The sequence below is a fragment of the Oncorhynchus kisutch genome, linkage group LG14 (genome assembly GCF_002021735.2).
Source record: "Oncorhynchus kisutch isolate 150728-3 linkage group LG14, Okis_V2, whole genome shotgun sequence".
In the NCBI taxonomy this organism is placed as follows: Eukaryota; Metazoa; Chordata; class Actinopteri; order Salmoniformes; family Salmonidae; genus Oncorhynchus; species Oncorhynchus kisutch.
The window spans coordinates 49016309-49034995 of NC_034187.2; the positions used below are offsets into that span (position 1 = coordinate 49016309).

The 18687-nt window shown below is 40.4% G+C and overlaps 1 protein-coding gene across 3 annotated transcripts in view; it reads right to left on the reverse strand.

Moving 5' to 3' along the window:
• The window catches only part of LOC109903782 (probable ATP-dependent RNA helicase ddx6), a 52307-nt gene extending 39578 nt beyond the window's left edge, over nt 1-12729 (reverse strand). For all 3 annotated transcript variants that reach the window (XM_020500719.2, XM_020500718.2, XM_020500721.2), the window contains exons 1-5: nt 12502-12729; nt 10430-11414; nt 7831-7894; nt 7610-7714; nt 7060-7189 (exon numbers count right to left, since the gene is read on the reverse strand). In XM_020500719.2, the coding sequence (XP_020356308.1) occupies nt 7060-7189; nt 7610-7714; nt 7831-7894; nt 10430-10617 (487 nt within the window). In that variant the 5' untranslated portion in view covers nt 10618-11414; nt 12502-12729. The remainder of the gene's footprint in view (nt 1-7059; nt 7190-7609; nt 7715-7830; nt 7895-10429; nt 11415-12501) is intronic.
• Nucleotides 12730-18687: the final 5958 nt, after the last annotated feature.

Sequence of the window (18687 nt, forward strand, 5' to 3'; positions counted from 1 at the left end):
ATTTTCACAGAACCACTTGTTGCAATTTCAATGAGGCTCTCTTGTTCAGATATGGGCAAATGGACTGGAGGCAGGACATGAAAGAGATAACGAATCCAGTTGTTTGTGTCGTCCGTTTCTGGAAAGTACCTGAGTAACTGTACTCCCAGCTCATTCAGGTGCTTCGCTATATCACATTTGACATAGTCCGTAATCTTGAGTTAATTTTCACACAAAATATCATACAGAGATGAGACCTGCGTGCTGTCCTTGTTAATGCAGACAATATATAGTCCCTGGAGGGTCCCTGTAATCCTAGATTCAGATCACTCAGATAGGCCAGTCGTGTGAGAAACTCGTCATCATGCAAGCGGTCAGACAAGTGAAAGTTATGGTCAGTCAAGAACTTTAAGCTCTCAATTAAAGAAAATGTGTCAATACTTTGCCCCATGACAACCAGCACTCTTCTCTGGGCTCCCGAGTGGCGAGCCATCCAAAGCACTGCATCTCAGTGTTAGAGGCGTCACTACAGACACCCTGGTTCGATTCCAGGCTGTATCACAACCGGCCTTGATTGGGAGCCCCATAGGGCGGCGCACAATTGGCCCAGCGTCGTCCGGGTTTGGCCGGGGTGGCTGTCATTGTAAATAAGAATGTTAACTGACTTGCCTAGTTAAATAAAATGTTGTAAAAGCGTTACATGGTCGTTGCCCATATCATTGCATAGTGCAGAAAATACACTCGAGTTCAGGGGCCTTGCTTTTACAAAGTTAACCATTTTTCACTGTATTGTCAAAAACGTCTTTCAAGCTGTCAGGCATTCCTTTGGCAGCAAGAGCCTCTCAGTGGATGCTGCAGTGTACCCAAGTGGCATCGGGAGCAACTGCTTGCACGCTCGTTACCACTCCACTGTGTCTCCCTGTCATGGCTTTCGCGCCATCAGTACAGATACCAACATAAGCAGGAGCTACGTTTGGCTCCATACCGTTAGTGGTATTCCCGCGAGAGAGTAATGGTTATTAATGTGATTGGATGTTAAATTATTTGACTAAGCTACCTGTATTTGACATTGTGGTGTTATTTCGTTGAACCCTAGATGGTTCAATTTAATTTTTTGGCAGTGAAACGAGGATACTCGGGTGAGAAAAAAAATCCTCACCCAAATGTATAGCCCCGTTGGAAGATATAAATGGACTGTTTGAAAATGTGAAGAGAATTTTAATTTACGTAACCCCGACGGCATACCCCAGTTTAGGAATAAATCAGAGAGGAATACATGAAGCAAGAATATGTTAGCTACATGAAGTAGCTAAGAGAAAAAAATTCACATTCAGTGTAGCCAAAGATTATAGCATCCCCTAGGAAACAGACATTTTGGTTCCTACCCTGTCACAATAACTGCTCCCCGGCATTTTCATTTGTTGTCAAGTCAAACACTGTATTCAAAGTGCCCACTATTATATTCTAACAACGGAATTAGAAAAATCTTCTATTTCCATGATTCCAAAGGTTCACCCAAGTGTTTTGCTCAAAGGTGAAATTGCAAATTCAAATAAAATGTTATTTGTCACATGCGCCGAATACAACAGGTGCAGACCTTAAGAAAAAAACGTTAAAAAGTAAGAGAAGCACAAATAACTAAAAAGCAGCAGTAAATAACAATAGCGGGGCTATATACAGGGGATACCGATACAGAGTCCGCGTGTAGGGGGAGCCGGTGTCAAAGTAATATGTACATGTAGGTAGAGTTATTAAAGTGACTATGCATTCGTAGAGTTATTAGTGACTATGCATGCGTTAAACATAATAACAGAGCAGCAGCAGTTTAGAAGGGGGGGCAACGCAAATAGTCTGGGTAGCCATTTGATTGATGTTCAGGAATCTTACGGCTTGTGGGTAGAAGCTGTTTAGAAACCTCTTGGACCTAGACTTGGCGCTCTGGTATCGCTTGCCATGCGGTTGCAGAGAGAACAGTTTATGACTAGGGTGGCTGGAGTCTGACCATTTTTAGGGCCTTCTTCTGACACCACCTGGTATAGAAGTCCTGGATGGCAGAAAGCTTGGCCCCGGTGATGTACTGGGCCGTACGCACTACCCTCTGTAGTGCCTTGTGGTCGGAGGCCAAGCAGTTGCCGTACTAGGGTTGCATCACTGCCATCAGGATGCTCTCGATTGGGCAGCTGTACAACCTTTTGATGATCTGAGGACCCATGCCAAATCTTTTCAGTCTCCTGAGGGGGAATAGGTTTTGTCGTGCCCTCTTCACCATTATCTTGGTGTGCTTGGACCACGGTAGTCTGTTGGTGATATGGACGCATAGGAACTTGAAGCTCTCAACCTAACTTCCTCCCTATAGGCCATCTCATCGAGAGTATACACGGAGTACAGGAAGGGACTGAGCACGCACCAGAGGGGCCCCCGTGTTGAGGATCAGTGTGGCGGATGTGTTGTTAGTCCAGAATCCAGTTGCAGAGGGAGGTATTTAGTCCCAGGGTCCTTAGCTTAGTGATGAGCTTTGAGGGCACTATGGTGTTGAATGCTGTGCTGTAGTCAATGAATAGCATTCTCACATAGGTGTTCCTTTTGTCCAGGTGTGAAAGGGATTGAGATTGAGATAGAGATTGCATCATCTGTGGATCTGTTGGGACAGTATGCAAATTGGAGTGGGTCTAGGGTTTCTGGGATAATGGTGTTTATGTCAGGCATGACCAGCCTTTCAACACATTTCATGGCTACAGATGTGAGTGATATGGGTAGGTAGTCATTTAGGCATGTTACCTTAGTGTTCTTGGGCACAGAGACTATGGTGGTCTGCTTGAAACATGTTGGTATTAGAGACTCAGGGAGAGGTTGAAAATGTCAGTGAAGACACTTGCCAGTTGGTCAGCGCATGCTCGGAGTACACATCCTGGTAAGTCATCTGGCCCTACGGCCTTGTGAACATTGACCTGTTTGAAGGTCTTACTCACATCGTCTGCAGAGAGCGTGCTCACACAGTCCTCCGGAACAGCTGATGCTCTCATGCATGTTTCAGTGTTACTTGCCTTGAAGCGAACATAAAAGTAATTTAGCTTGTCTGGTAGGCTCGTGTCACTGGGCAGTTCTCGATGACGTCCCCCCCACAGTGACTGTACGTACACACCCCAACCAGAAGCCATGAATACAGGTAACATTCGCACTGAGCTAAAGGGTAGAGCTGCCGCTTTCAAGGAGCGGGACTGTAGAGTGCATTATCCTCATGATTCCTGTAATGAAAGTGTTTGCCCTGACACTCTCCCAGTCTCTCCCACTTCGCTCCAGGGGAAAATAAATAAATAATTAAATGCACCCTGGATTGCATAAATGTCAAAATCCACATTTTGGGAAAAATTGTTATCCTCTGTAATACTTGTTGTTACAACTGGAGAGGTTCTCCGATTTCTGTATGTAGATGTTTTATTTCTCAACTGAATTTGGATCTCTATAGCAACATATTTGATATGGTTTGAGATACGGAGAGCACATTGGCCATTACGAGTGCATGGGCCTCATTGGGTAGTAGGCTACGACAGCTAAGTTTATTTATGGCATTACATTTACAGTCAGATTAATATGGCTATTACCAGTGGGTATTACATTTAAGTTAGCAATCTAGCTATAGTGTTTTGAGATTCCACTTAAGTGGTGAATTACATGCTGACCAGACAGCTCGCATGCGATCAGGAAACACAGGTTAAAATATAAAAATGAACTCTGAATCAACTACATAAATTTGGGGACAGGTCAAAAAGCAAACATTTATGGCAATTTAGCTAGCTTGCTGTTGCTAGATGATTTGTCCTGGAATATAAACATTGGGTTGTTAATTTACCTGAAATGCACAAGGTAAATTTAGTTAGTTTCTAGTAATCTCTCCTCCTTCAGTGCTCTTCTTTGGACTTTCTATGGCGGTTGGCAAGCAACTTTAAAAGGTGCATACCACCAACTGGACTGGAGTGTGGACCTCAGTTCATCTTTCAATCACTACGTGGGTATATGCTCCTAAAAACCAATGAGGAGATGGGAGAGGCAGGACTTGCAGCGCATCCAGCATCACAAATAATATCAAGTTTGAGTTTAGTGCCTAGCTACACAGACGCTCACGAGCAGTGCAATGATTAAATAACGTGTAAATGTCATTTTGCAACGCTCACATATGCGAGCGGTGTGGTCAGCATGTTAGCCCCAAACAGCCTATATTAGTGCACATAAACATGTAGGCAAATTAATATCTATTGAACAAAAAACTGGAGTACTATTTTAACAGTAAAACCTAATTGTCAACTAAAAATTCTTGACTATCACTGGATTAAGTTGTACATCAATATCTTGAATCATGCATTCCTGCTTAAACAGGAACACATGATGAAAACGTATAACTTAAGACTACTGAGATGGTATTTAACACTTCAATAAAGCACTGCGAAAGACAATCCAAAAATGATATTGCGGGATGAAAGATTGGTGCGACCAAATGAAAAACTTAATGGCACCAGTAGGGCTGCTGCGGTGACGTATTACTTCCACACTGGCAGTCATGACGGCAGTAAAATTCCATGTGACCGCTGAGTCACGGTTATCTCTTCTTACACACACTGGACATGCATTGGTAAAACAACTTGCTAACGATCATCATGTCGCTAATGGCCTGGTCGTCAGGGCTCTATTGTCCCTCTAACCCAGGTGCGTGGTATGAAATAACTATAGTAGCCTACCCGGGTGGCTTGAAAAACAAACCGGAGGGAAAGCGGCCTGCAAACGCTCCTTTCGCCTGCAGCAGATGTGATACCCTCTGTCATGGCATTGCCTGCTGAACAAAACTGCCGTCACAGACTGTGAACAAGCAATTCGGTGGCATTCTCTTTACTGTGCCACCACCATGCTCGATGCTATGTACAAGGATGGCTACTTTGATGCAGACAAGGAAAAGGCTTTATGTGAAACGTTACAGACCCAGCTGGACAAGATGGAAACGGACACAGTAACCATGCGCACCGAGGAAGAGGCGCCACGGACAGACAGAGCTGAAACTTCACCACTTGACATGTATGATGAAATCCTGCTTGAGAATGAAATGACTGAACAACGAAACAGCACAGCAAGTGAAAGAAATAGGTTTTGATGATGTTTTACTGGTAATGGGGACATACGTAAATGCCAACAAAATAACTTTTTGGTCAGTGTGGTGTGTGTAACCTTTATTTAACTAGGCAAGTCAGTTAAGAACAAATTCTTATTTACAATGACAGCCTACTCCGGCCAAACCTGGATGACGCTGGGCCAATTGTGAGCCGTCCTATGGGACTCCCAATCATGGGCGGATGTGATACAGCCTAGATTCAAACCAGGGACTGTAGTGACGCCTCTTGCACTGAGATGCAGGGCCTTAGACCGCTGCATCCATGTGTGTGTGAACAATTTAACTGTACTAGAATGCCTAAAAAGGCCACAAACTTTATATATCGGTATCAGTTTTTTTTTGGCAAGGAAAATATCTGAATCGGCCAAAAATGTCATATCGGTGCATCACTAATTACAACCAAATACTTTCCATGTCTTTATAAAAAATAATTCCCTCAATGAACCAGGGATCAGATGGCTAAGGTGGACGAGGTAGCTGTCTAAGCTGTTTATCTATTTGTAAAGGTTAAAATATTCAGTATTCAGGGGAGATCTTGAAAGCATAAGAGTTACCTGTCAATTAGGCTATTCTAGGAATATTTTTGTAACTTTGTCAGAATTACATAGCCAGTATTGAATAGAGGAAAATCCTAGCCAATTTCAGCGCTTGAGAGACTTTCACAACTGGAGTATGCAGCATTGGTTTCATCAACTGTGCGCCCCTACCAACTGCATGTCGGCCATTTGTGATTATACACGAGGGGCGGTGGAAAGTAATTTTAGGACATGACAATGATGCTAATAGCTAAATAGCTAACTAGCAAGAACCAGCCAAACTACACTATTAGTTTCTAACATATCAATTGTCCATGCTGAGCAAATGTAATTTCTCTCGCAACAGCTCACTGGCACACACAGATGATGCACATACCATGACTTTTCCTGGACTTTCATTGCTGACCAAAAATGAGCTATAACTGGGCAAATGACTCAATAACTAGCAATGAATATCAACAAATGTGCACACGCAGCTTGCTTTTAACTCAAAACGCATCTCACGACTGCATGATATAAAGACCGCTGGGGCCTGTCAATGCAGGTCTACAATATTTTTTTTTAATTGTATGGACAAATAAATAAAATCTCACGCAAAAACCACTATCAAAGCTGCCAAATAACTACTGAATGGGAAAAATCCTTTCCATTTCATTCAGCTATGTTCAATTATATTCTTACTATAAAATCATAATATATAACAATGGCAAAGGCCTTAAACACACTGTATCTTGTCTGTTTAATGAACAAGCATATTGCAGGAATGGGCAACTTCGATTGGGGGTCACAAAAAGAAAATGGAACTGAGGGGCCGCAGTTGCTCATGGGTCTGCGTGCCCACATCCGTACATAAAATACATTTCCTGCAATTAGAATAAATGTTGCTGTTTTAAAGCAAGTTCACTGCAATTCTACACATTTTGCCATGGGGTAGAGAAAAAGACGTTGCAATTTTATAACTAAATTCATGCTATTCTGTGAAATTGGTCCACAGGTCTACAAAAGTTGCCCATCCCTGGCCTATGGCATGGCGCATAGCCAGATAACATACAGTAGGCCAACTCATTCTGTTCTTCTGAAATACATTTTCTTTATATCATGTTTCTTTAGACCCGCCTAAAATAATGGATGTATTGTGATGGTGTATATCAAATTGATGTATTACTTTTTAAAACAAAAAAGTGCATCAGCAGCTTTTGTATGCGGAGGCCAAGAGATGCTAAATGTGTTTATGTTAATTAACAGTCCATTACTGTGAGACCGGTTGTCTTTATGAGCGCCACAGCACTAAGTACCAGGGGAAAATGTTAGCCTGGAGCCGTCAGTAGTAGAGATAAGTAGAGTAAAAAAAGGAGGGAAAGAGTAATGTGAAGCACCTCATCTCACCCTGTATATAATCCTTCTTCAGGTCTATTCTCTCCAGCATGGGGATGAGGTAGGCCCCACTCTTCCCTGTTCCATTCTTGGCTCGGGCCAGGATGTCTCGTCCTGACAAGGCTATGGGAATGCTCTCCTCCTGAAAGGTGACAAACTCTGGTTTAACATATTGTAGCACACAAAAAAAAACATGGCTATTGTCAAAATATGTAACATTATCACTATGACAAACTACCAAAAGTCAAGACTTCAGTTATGCAGAACTTTAAAGACTTTAAAGAAAGTCCAGGATCTTAAGCTCAACAAATTATTAACATATCATATGAAATGAATGATGTAGTACACAAAAACGGGGACCCGTTATGGCTCGTGAGCACCACTCAAAACTATTGGCTGAAATGATACAAAAGTTACATTAAACTTTTGTAACATTAAAGTAGCTATATATATTTGCCTATATTTTTATAGGCATCAGAAACAGGAGCCAAATTTACAGCAAGGGAATCCCCCAGTTTCAAAGGTGATCGGTGGGCAGAGAAGCTCCCAGTGAGTGTTGTACCTGGATAGGGGAGGGCTTCTCCCAGCCCATCTCAAAAATGCCCATCAGGAGCTCCCGTTTCAGACAGTAGTCCTCAAACTCATTTCCCTTAGTGGATGTTACATCCTGGGACACAGCAAAGAATAGGTTAGACATCAGAAGTACCAGATTTGATTAAAATTACACTGGGAAAATCCTGTGAGTTTGTGAAAAAAAGCATGCTGCATTGTACCATGACTTACAGAGGTTCTGACTCTAGTGTCTTTGGGAGGGAGCTGTAGGCTCTTTTTCCAGTCATCTCCAAATCTGATGAAGGGCACCAATGAGAAGAGTGCAATTAACCAGTTAAATGCAACCCAAAAATGTCATCTATGTAATCCCAAAAAATGTGGGCCCTCATGAGAGGGATAAACAATAACTAGCAATGCTGCATGCTCAAAAGGTTACAATCCCACCTTTCAGGTAAAAAAAAGTTATCACTTGAGGACACAAGCTAAAGTACAAATATGATAAAAATGAAATATTTTATGTATTTCCTATTCAAAACTGTATTAATAAGGCTTGAAATGACATGTTTCTAAATATAGTATAATCAAATTATAAAACCAGCATCTATAAGATTTAACCTTCCTTATACAGTCGGGTACATAAATATTTGGACATTGACCTAGTTACTATTATTTAGCTGTCTACCACAGCATATTGGAGTTGAAATTAAATAATGAATAGGAGTTGAAAGTGCAGACTTTCAGATTTAATTTGAGGGTACTTACATCCAAAATTGGGTGAACGGTGTAGGAATTACAGCACTTTTTATGTGGTTTTCCCCTTTTTAAGGGACCAAAAGTAATTGGACAATTGGCTGCTCAGCTGTTCCATGGCCAGGTGTGTGTTATTCCCTCATTAGTACATTTACAAGTAAGCAGATAAAAAAAAGTATTGAGTTGATTTCAAGTATGGCATATGCAATCTGTTGCCGTTTACCCTCAATATGAAGTCCAAAGAGTCATCACTGCCAGTGACGCAAGCCATCATTAGGCTGAAATCAAAACAAACCCATCAGAGAGACAGCAAAAACATTAAGCGTGGCCAAGTCAACTATTTGGTATATTCTTAAAAAAGAAAGAACGCACTGGTGAGCTCAGGAACACCAAAAGGTCTGGAAGATCACAGAAAACAGTGGTGGATGACAGAATAATTATTAAAAATTATTAAAAAACCCTTCACAACAGTTGGCCAGATCAAGAACACCCTCCAGGAGGCAGGCGTATCTGTGTCAGTCAACAATCAATAGAAGACTTCACCAGAGTAAATACAGAAGGTTGACCAAAAGCCTTGCTTACCATTGGTAAGCCTAAAAAAAAAGGAATAGCAGATTAGAGTGCCAAAAAACATTAAAAAATAAAATAAATACATGTACATTTCTGGAACATCATCCTATGGACAAAGATCAATTTGTACCAGAATGATGGGAAGAGAAGAGTATGGAGAAGGGAAGGTACTGCCCATGATCCGAAGCATACCACCTCATCTGTGACGCATGGTGGAGGTAGTGTTATGGCGTGGACATGTACGACTGCCAATGGAATTGGTTCCCTTGTATTTATTGACGTGACTGCTGACAAAGCAGCAGGATGAATTCTGAAGTGTTTAGGGCTATATTATCTGCTCAGATTCAGCCAAATTCTTCATAACTCATTGGACGGTGGTGGAGGTAGTGCAGATGGACAATGACCCGAGGCATTCTGCGAAAGCAACACAATAATTTAAGGAAAAGAAGTGGTATGTTCTGTAATGGCCAAGTCAATCACCTGAATCCAATTTAGCATACATTTCACTTGAAGGCAAAACACCCCAAGAACAAGCAGGAACTGAAGACAGCTGCAGTAAAGGATTGGCAGAGCATCACCAGGGAAGAAACCCAGAATCTAGTAATGTCTATGGGTTCCAGACTTCAGGCAATCATTGAATACAAAGGATTTGCAACCAAGTATTAAAACTCACAATTTAAATTTATGATTGTTCCTTTGTCCAATTACTTTTGAGCCCCTAAAATTGGGGGGCTATGTATATAAACAAAAAAAGTCATTTCTACACGGTTCATACAATAATTGACAAAACCCTTCAATTAAAAACGAAGTCTACACTTAAAGCACATGTTGATTGTTTCCTTTCAAAACCATTGTGGCGGCGTACAGAGCCAAAATTATGCAGTGTCACGCAGTGTTATGCAGTATAAAAAAATACATATTTGTATGTTTAGTGGAGAATATATAGATGTGTATATTTTCTAAAGGTCCCTCTTGATCAGAATGTCTGCCCCCATCGCTGTGAAGACCTCAGATCTCTAAAATTTAGATGAATGGCTACAAATCGATCTCTGAATGTGCTACCGTGATGAAACCACTCACTCCTGCTGCACTACGATGTAATGACTGCAGGCATGTGTGATTGTAGGGTTCAACCAGAAGTTGGACAGTCAGAAGAGCAAATTATGGTAGAAGAGACATCCCAGCTTCAAGTGGTTTCACATGTCACATCCTGCATCACACAGGCTCAGAAAACAACAGTGTCCGTGGGAACCAAGGCTATTGCTCAACGCAAGCCATTTTGATCCATGGTATCCACAGAGCGATTTATAAGTGAAAATGTTGGTCGGAACCGGTACCAGAACCATGCAGGTCTTCTAAGAGGGTATTAAGAAAACACCTGAACACACTCACTGCTGATGTAAAAAAAAAAACTACAACTCTACTGGGTAATCACTTGGTATGAAAGTAAAATATACTATACGAGCAGCACACAATTGGGGTGAAACAGGTGTGTAAGAGAAATGTGTACCTAATGCCAGTTCCCTCCAGGGAAGCACCTGCTTTCTGGGGTGCACCTACAGCCTTGCTTAACAGAGAGCCCAGGACGAGGGGTCCTGATTGAGGAGAGGCCGGTTTAGGCACCCCCCTAAGCTGCCCGTTCTGCTTGTTCAGTCCCATGCAGATAGGGCCAAGGTTCTCCGTTCTTGCGGATGCCATGTCTTTCCTTTGTTTTTACTCTCAAAGATTTACGTCTTACCCTCCCTTAGCTTTTTCTTCCTTTTCTTAAAAAGCCTCTTCGAAAGTAGATGTCTAAAAAAGGCATTCAACAATATTCTCCATTATTTTTAGTCCAAAGCTTTTACAACAGAAGTATATTTGTAGTTCTTTCATATACACACACGTGCAGTTTAGTCCCCTTCAGAGTTTACTGACGTATGAAAAGTCTTAACACAAGAGCTCTTCCAAATGAAGAGCTATATGCATTCAAATGCATAAATATTTTATACCTGAACACAATATTTAAAAAAAATGGTATGTAAACAAGTATCAAGGAGTTTAAGTCCTGCAATAGAACTGCGAAGACAATTTGAACCGAGGGAATAGTATCAGTAAAATAATCTTTGTTCAAAAGTTACATCTCTTTCTTTGATTAAACATTTCCTTGCTTTGCGTCGAGTCCCTTTGAACTGCGCAACATCGATGTTCTTATAAATGGTTTTTCAAACCTTTGTACAAATATTTCTCCAAAATAATATGGTCCTTATTGTTCAATATTTGTTTTCCACTCTGTGTGTATATACATGTCCATCCACATGTGAAAGTAGTTTCCTGATGTTGAAAATCAAATAAAGGGTCATTGTAGTCCAAAACGCAAAACAGCTTTATGATCCCCTCTGTCTGTCCTGTTTGTTTCAGCTGGGTCTCCCTCCTCGCTTGTAGACACCGCAGGTCTTCTGTCAAAGTGTGTAGCTTTGCGTGCGAGTCAGGCGGTATTCAGTTCAAGCCTGTGTCACCTGACAGGAAGAAGGAACAATTGTTTTAGTAGTCAGGATGAACACTATATAGGCCAAGCCCTAGACATTGCTTTAAAACGTAATACAATGTAGAATAGATGCCCAAACATTTTGTTCAAGTCCCCAACTACATAATATAAAATACGTATTTGGGTGGCAGGCACAAGTGTTGGCTCGGTGGATCAGTCTGTAGTGTATTCCAGTCAACTCGTGTAAGGCATGACCACAGATGACAAAAGAGTTGCCTACACTACAAGCGCATACAGTTACAGTTAGGGACCAGATCATAGACGTGCGAAACTTCAGGCTATAATGTCAACAAAATGTGGGACCCATCGAAACGTTATAACGTGCAAAGTTTGAAATTACTTTGAAGGTATTAGAAGAATCTGCATTTAATTGAAAGTTAAGTCCAAATGTATGGACAATTTAATAAAAAAAGTAACTGTAGTTAGCTACAAAAGTAGTTAGTTACGAAAATGAATAGTTAGATGCGACCTACCTAGCTAGCCAAATAACGTTAGTAGCTATGCTAGCACTGACATTCAATGCAAGTTAGCTAATTTTATAGCTAAACTGATCGAACAACAGGGGTGCCCTTCTAGGCAAATAAAGATAGGAAGTCAGCTAATGTTCCAGACAGTAACAGTTAGCTTCGGGCGCGATTTGATTTAGTGCGACAAAGGCCATTCATATTGCCAACTTTAGAGGAAGATATTTAGTTAGCCAGTTAACTTTGCCATCTAGCTAGCTACTGACGTTACGTTAGCCACGCCAGCTTTGACGAAAACATGCAAGTTGGCTAACGTAACTACATAACAGTACTGTAAATACTAATTTATTTAGCTAGCATTACATCACAGATGCAATCGGTTATATATGATTTATTTATATATGCCAGGTTAACGTTACAGTTAATTGCCATTAGCCAGCTAGCTCACTATCTAGCCAGTTTCGTCAACTTGGATGGCTACCGGGCAGTCGTTTTCAATGTCTGACAGGATTAGCTAGCTTGCCTAGCGAAAGTCGACTCATTTGAAATATTTATAGCTAATACAAATTGAACATGAAAGACCGAAACGCTCACCTTTCTCTCCCCCTGATGTTATATATCACATTTTTTTGGCCTCAGATCAACACTTTACCGTTAGATTACATTCACTCCAAATAAACCGTCTCTATTGTGTTTGTTCTTGCTAATTCAACATGGTCGCATTCTTCTTCGTCCGTTTCAAAACGATGCTGCCATCTACTATTGCAATACGATACCTACACAACATCATCTCCACACAGATATTATATATGGAATATTCGGGATATATTGTATAAAAATACTTATTTGTTTTTAGAATATTGGTTCCGAAATAATATCCTATTGGTGAGCCAACTGGTAAATGCAGAGGGTCTTTTACTCAGTTATAAGGAATTCTTATCACTTTACAAGGTCCCTGGAACACCTAAAGATTTTGCAATTGTTTTTAGATGCCATTCCCTCAGGTGTTGCTTTTTTTTATATACAGGAACGTGAATACGCCTACCTTCCGTTGACCCTGTTGACTCATCAGTAGGAAAGATGTGTTTCTCTTTTGGTCCATTCAACAACAGAGCAATGCGAACCTTGTTTCAGGAGGACGTTGTATCGATCTATACCTTATGTCATGCCTTATTGGAATGGATTTATTGATCATATTTGTTGGAAAAAAGTTTGGATGTTGCCACACACATACCTACTTGATAACAAAATTAAGGAAGTTTCCTTAACATTATTCATAAATATTAGATGCAACACTGTTTCTGGGTGGTCATTACAAAAGGAGCAATTTGAGTTGATGTTTTCCTTAAACTTCTTCATATAGTGAGTGGTTGACTCACTATATGAAGAAGTTTAAGGAAAACATCAACTCAAATTGATGTTGATGTTTTCCTTAAACTTCTTCATATAGTGAGTGGTTGACTCACTATATGAAGAAGTTTAAGGAAAACATCAACTCAAATTGCTCCTTTTGTAATGACCACCCAGAAACAGTGTTGCATCTTTTTTGGGATTGTATTGCTTGGATTCTTTACCTACGATAGAAATAAGCTGAAACATTTTTATGTAATTAATTTCATTATTCTTTTGGCCAAATTTCAAATTCACAAATGTACATTTACAAACAAAAAAAAATCACATTTTCTTACCGTACAAAAATAAATTGAACTGTATTTTAAGACAATTAAATACTCTATTAACAAAAAAGCTGTTAGAATAATGAATGCATGTCCCTTAATTAAGGTACTTGTGTAATGTGATATTGTAACCCCTAGTCCCCCGCCCCTAGCCCCGATTGTCCATTGTATATTATTCACATATAATTGTGTTCCCACATGTACTTCCTGTATTGATTTGTTGTTAATAATAACATAAAAAATACTAAAAAAATAAAATAAAAACCTGCACAACATCATAAAAGGATTTCCAGGTAAAAGGTTCACAGCATTCTGCTTCCGCCGAACTACTACTGTTTTGAGCAGTTGGTCATATGTTCATATGGTCATATTATATTGCTAGAAGTATCTTGTATAAACACTGAAAAAATATATATAAACACACCATGTAAAGTTTTTGTCCCATGTTTCATAAACTGAAATAAAAGATCCCAGAAATATTCCATAAGCACAAAAATATTATTTCGCTCAAATTTAGTGCACAAATGTGTTTACATCCCTGTTACTGAGCATTTCTTTGCCAAGATAATCCATCCACCTGACAGTTGTGGCATATCAAGAAGCTGACTAAACAGCATGATCATTACACAGGCGCACCTTGTGCTACCAACAATAAAAGGCCACTTTAAAATTCCACTTATTTAAGTGTATCTAAGTGTTAAGGAACTTCCTTTTTTACTAGGGTATAAAAATGAGGTAACACGCATTCAATATCCCTTTGTTATTAACCAACACCATGAAGAAAATAAAATAACTGTCAATTCAAAAGGGACAGATGGTCGTAGACCTTCATAAATCTGGTAATGGCTACAAGAAGATCCACAAACGATTGAATATACCACTGAGCACTGTCGGGGCAATTATTAAAAAATTCAAAAGATATGGAACAGTTGAAAACCTCATGGGTAGAAGACGCAAATGCATTTTGCCCCCCAGGATATGGAGGGGGATCGTGAGAGAAGCAACAAAATCCCCAAGAATCACTGTGAAAGAATTTGCCTCCTTGGTGGTGTCTTGGGGTCACCAGATTTTAAAAAGCACCATCATACGCCATCTCCACAACCACAGGCTCTTTGGAAGGTAGGTAGCAACACATCTGCCACGCTGATCCTCAACACTGGAGCTCCACAGGGGTGCGTGCTCAGTCCCCTCCTGTACTCCCTGTTCACCCACGACTGCATGGCCAGCACGACTCCAACACCATCATTAAGTTTACAGACGACACAACAGTGGTAGGCCTGATCACAGACAACGACGAAACAGCCTATAGGGAGGTCAGAGACCTGGCCGTGTGGTGCCAGAATAACAACCTATCCCTCAGCGTAGCTAAGACTATGGAGATTATTGTGGACTACAGGAAAAGGAGGACCGAGCAGTGGAGCAGGTTGAGAGCTTCAAGTTCCTTGGTGTCCACATCAACAACAAACTAGAATGGTCCAAACACACCAAGACAGTCGTGAAGAGGGCACGACAAAGCCTATTCCCCTTCAGAAAACTCAAAAGATTTGTCATGGGTCCTGAGATCCTCAAAAAGTTCCACAGCTGCAACATCGAGAGCATGGCTGGTTGCATCACTGCTGGTACGGCAATTGCTCGGCCTCAAACCGCAAGGCACTACAGAGGGTAGTACATACGGCCCAGTACATCACTGGGACTAAGCTGCCTGCCATCCAGGACCTCGACACCAGGCGGTGTCAGAGGAAGGCCCTAAAGATTGTCAAAGACCCCAGCCACCGCAGTCATAGACTGATCTCTCTACTACCGCATGGCAAGCGGTACCGGAGTGCCAAGTCTTGGACAAAAAGGCTTCTCAACAGTTTTTACCCCCAAAGCCATAAGAATCCAGAACGGTTCATCAAATGGCTACCCGGACTATTTGCCCCCCCCAACCCCTCTTTTTATGCTGCTGCTACTCTCTGTTTATCATATATGCATAGTCACTTTAACTATACATTCATGTACATACTACCTCAATTGGGCTGACCAACCAGTGCTCCCGCACATTGGCTAACCAGGCTATCTACATTGTGTCCCGCCACCCTCTCTTCTACGCTACCGCTTCTATCTGTTCATCATATATATGTATAGTCACTTTAACCATATCTACATACTACATCAATCAGCCTGACTAACCTGTGTCTGTATGTAGCCTCGCTACTGTATATAGCCTGTCTTTTTACTGTTGTTTTATTTCTTTACTTGCCTATTGCTCACCTAACACCTTTTGTGCACTATTGGTTACAGCCGGTAAGTAAGCATTTCACTGTAATACCTGTTGTATTCGGCGCACGTGACAAATAAACTGTTTTGATTTGAGATAAGAATCTGTTTCAACCTAGTCAAAAGACAACTTAGCCTCAGGAGTCCACTTAATGAGGTCATTCGCCACCATCTTGTGGCCGTAGATGAGATCAGCAAGTGGTTGTACTACTTGAGCATATTCGGCCAACCATGCCATGCAGTACCCTGCTCTCCCAGTAAGGGTGTACATATGCTGCTTAGTAACATCCAACGGTATAGCCAAAATAAATTGAATTCTTTCTTTCAGCATTCAACGGTATGGAACCCTCTAAATGTTGTGCCAAAGCGGCTGGAAATACTGCCAGAGAATCGGAATAGCCTTGGGGCATCACAGATCAAGACCATTTCCGATTTAAAAACGTAAAAGCTAACCAGAACTGTGACCCGCCATACAAGTGGTCTGCGGTTGTGAGGCTGGTTGGACGTACTGCCAAATTCTCTAAAACGAGGTTGTCTAACAAGCCGCCATGTCGGTTTAGCCCACTAGGGAACATTCTCCTATCATTTCATGTAACCACATTTACCTTGTTTGTTTGTTTATGCGTTTCTGTGAATTACTTAGTAATAAATACATTATTTAAGACAATTGATGATGTATGGATAACTCATAGTGAAGACTGGGTTAGTGCAGATAACCAACCATTTACGACGTTTGGAATGAGATTAACGTGAGGTAAAGTAAATCATTCATTCATTCGAAGACTAATTGATCAGATAAAATATCTGAAAAGTTATTTTAAGGAAATGATAACTTTATAATCGGAATATTTTTCCTTGGTGCCCCGACTTCCTAGTAATTACGGTTACATGATTAATCAGTCTAATCGCGTAATACTTAATTACAGAGAATCTTTGATAAAAACATAAGTCTTCAGTTAATGATAAAGACACGACAGTGCTTACTCTGGTCTTGGCACGTGTGCACTAGCCAACAGCTGGCAGATACTGTGCAGGTAGGCTAGTCTACATGATGAGATTATTATGGATAAGAGCAAGAATATTTGTATTTGTTAAACGGCAGTCAAGCATTGATCATGTTACCAGAATAAGACCCTCGATATTTAATGGAAAGGAACATCAAGATCACTGTGCATTTTCACCACTCTGAAGTTCATAATTTATTTAATCTGTAGCCTAATAAACTGTATGGTTTCCCGAGTCGCAGTGGGAGCACCACATACCATATCATCGCGTGATTCAAATTGACTTTACTTGATGGTTATTATATTTTTTTTAATTGCGCATAAAAAGGTGTTTTCACTGCCATTTCTCACATAGTTAATTTTACAGACAAAAAAACCCATGTTGAACGAACCAATTATCTGTCTGCATTTGATAAAACCTCCAGAAATGGGTCTAATAACATTTTGGTAAAAAAGGTAGAAAATATATTTTAACATTGTACCAGCCTATGCACAGTCTAAATTATCAGATGTGCTATTGGCAAAAATTATTATCACCTGTAGACCAACTGATGAAGCGTAGTGGCTATCTGCATTTACCCCATTGGACACTGGTAGTAATGTCAAACTGGGATCCCCTCTTTCTTTTAACAAAGGCCAAAACGGCTTTTAAAAGTTTTCCTGCGATTGCATTAAACATTGTCGTGCATTGACTGCTTGTCAGAATACATCTGTCCCTCCTATGGCTCTAGCAATTTCAATGAGCCTCGAGAATGAACACACAAGCTAACTAGGTAAATCGGTCAACTATTCTACTATGGGGTTGTTTCATTTTGTTTCATTAATAACATTACAAAAATAGTAGCACTGAAAAGTTACATCGAGTGATAAAATATAGGCTTTGAATACATTTCCCCAGCAGCTATAATAGGCTACAAACCGCTGTCGGATTTGAGCACTGTGTGGTGCGCATTATAGACTACTTCATTCCCTTAATCTGAACATCGGAGTGTCATCAATACTCATGCATGTCAGTTCAGTGCACACAGAGTAACAGAGAAAATAAAATATTTGAGATTATATTTCATAGAACAGACATGCTTCTGTCTGTATTAGGCATCCCCAAGCCAAAAAAGATGACTGGTGTTCCAAAGTTTGTCAGTCATGAAAGGTAATAGATAATCATTTTTGTGTTCTGCAAGTAGTAAGTACATTTGACATCTAGCCTTAAATACAACATATTTTTTCAAAACAGTAACCCAAACAAAAACATGTCCATGTTCAACCAAGTCATTTCCACACTCATCCGCAGCTGGTCAACATCACCTTGTCAATACAATACTGTAGTTCTATCTTGTAAATACATAAACAAGCTTCACCACACACACACGAAGTACCTACAGTGACTTCGGAAGTATTCAGACCCATTGACATTTTACACATTTTGTTACATTACAGCCTTATTCTAGAATGGATTAAATAAAACAAGTTCCTCAGCAATCTACACACAATACCCCATGACAAAGTGAAAACAGGTTTTTAGAAATTTTTCTAATTTATACATAACAGAAATACCTTATTTACATAAGTATTCAGACCCTTTGCTACAAGACTTGAAATTGAGCTCAGGTGCATCCTGTTTCCATTGATCATTCTTGAGATTGGTAAGTACTAAATAATGACTGGTAACAGGTGTAGGAACTACCTTATTTCTGGTGCAGGCTCCTGTTTCACTGATTCGGACTCTGAAGTTCGCAGCGCCAATTGTTAGGTTCTAAATAAAGAATACAAACTCACGGACGATTAGTAAAGCTCAAACCAAGTTTATTCACCAACTGGGTCACACAGCTGCATAAGACCAA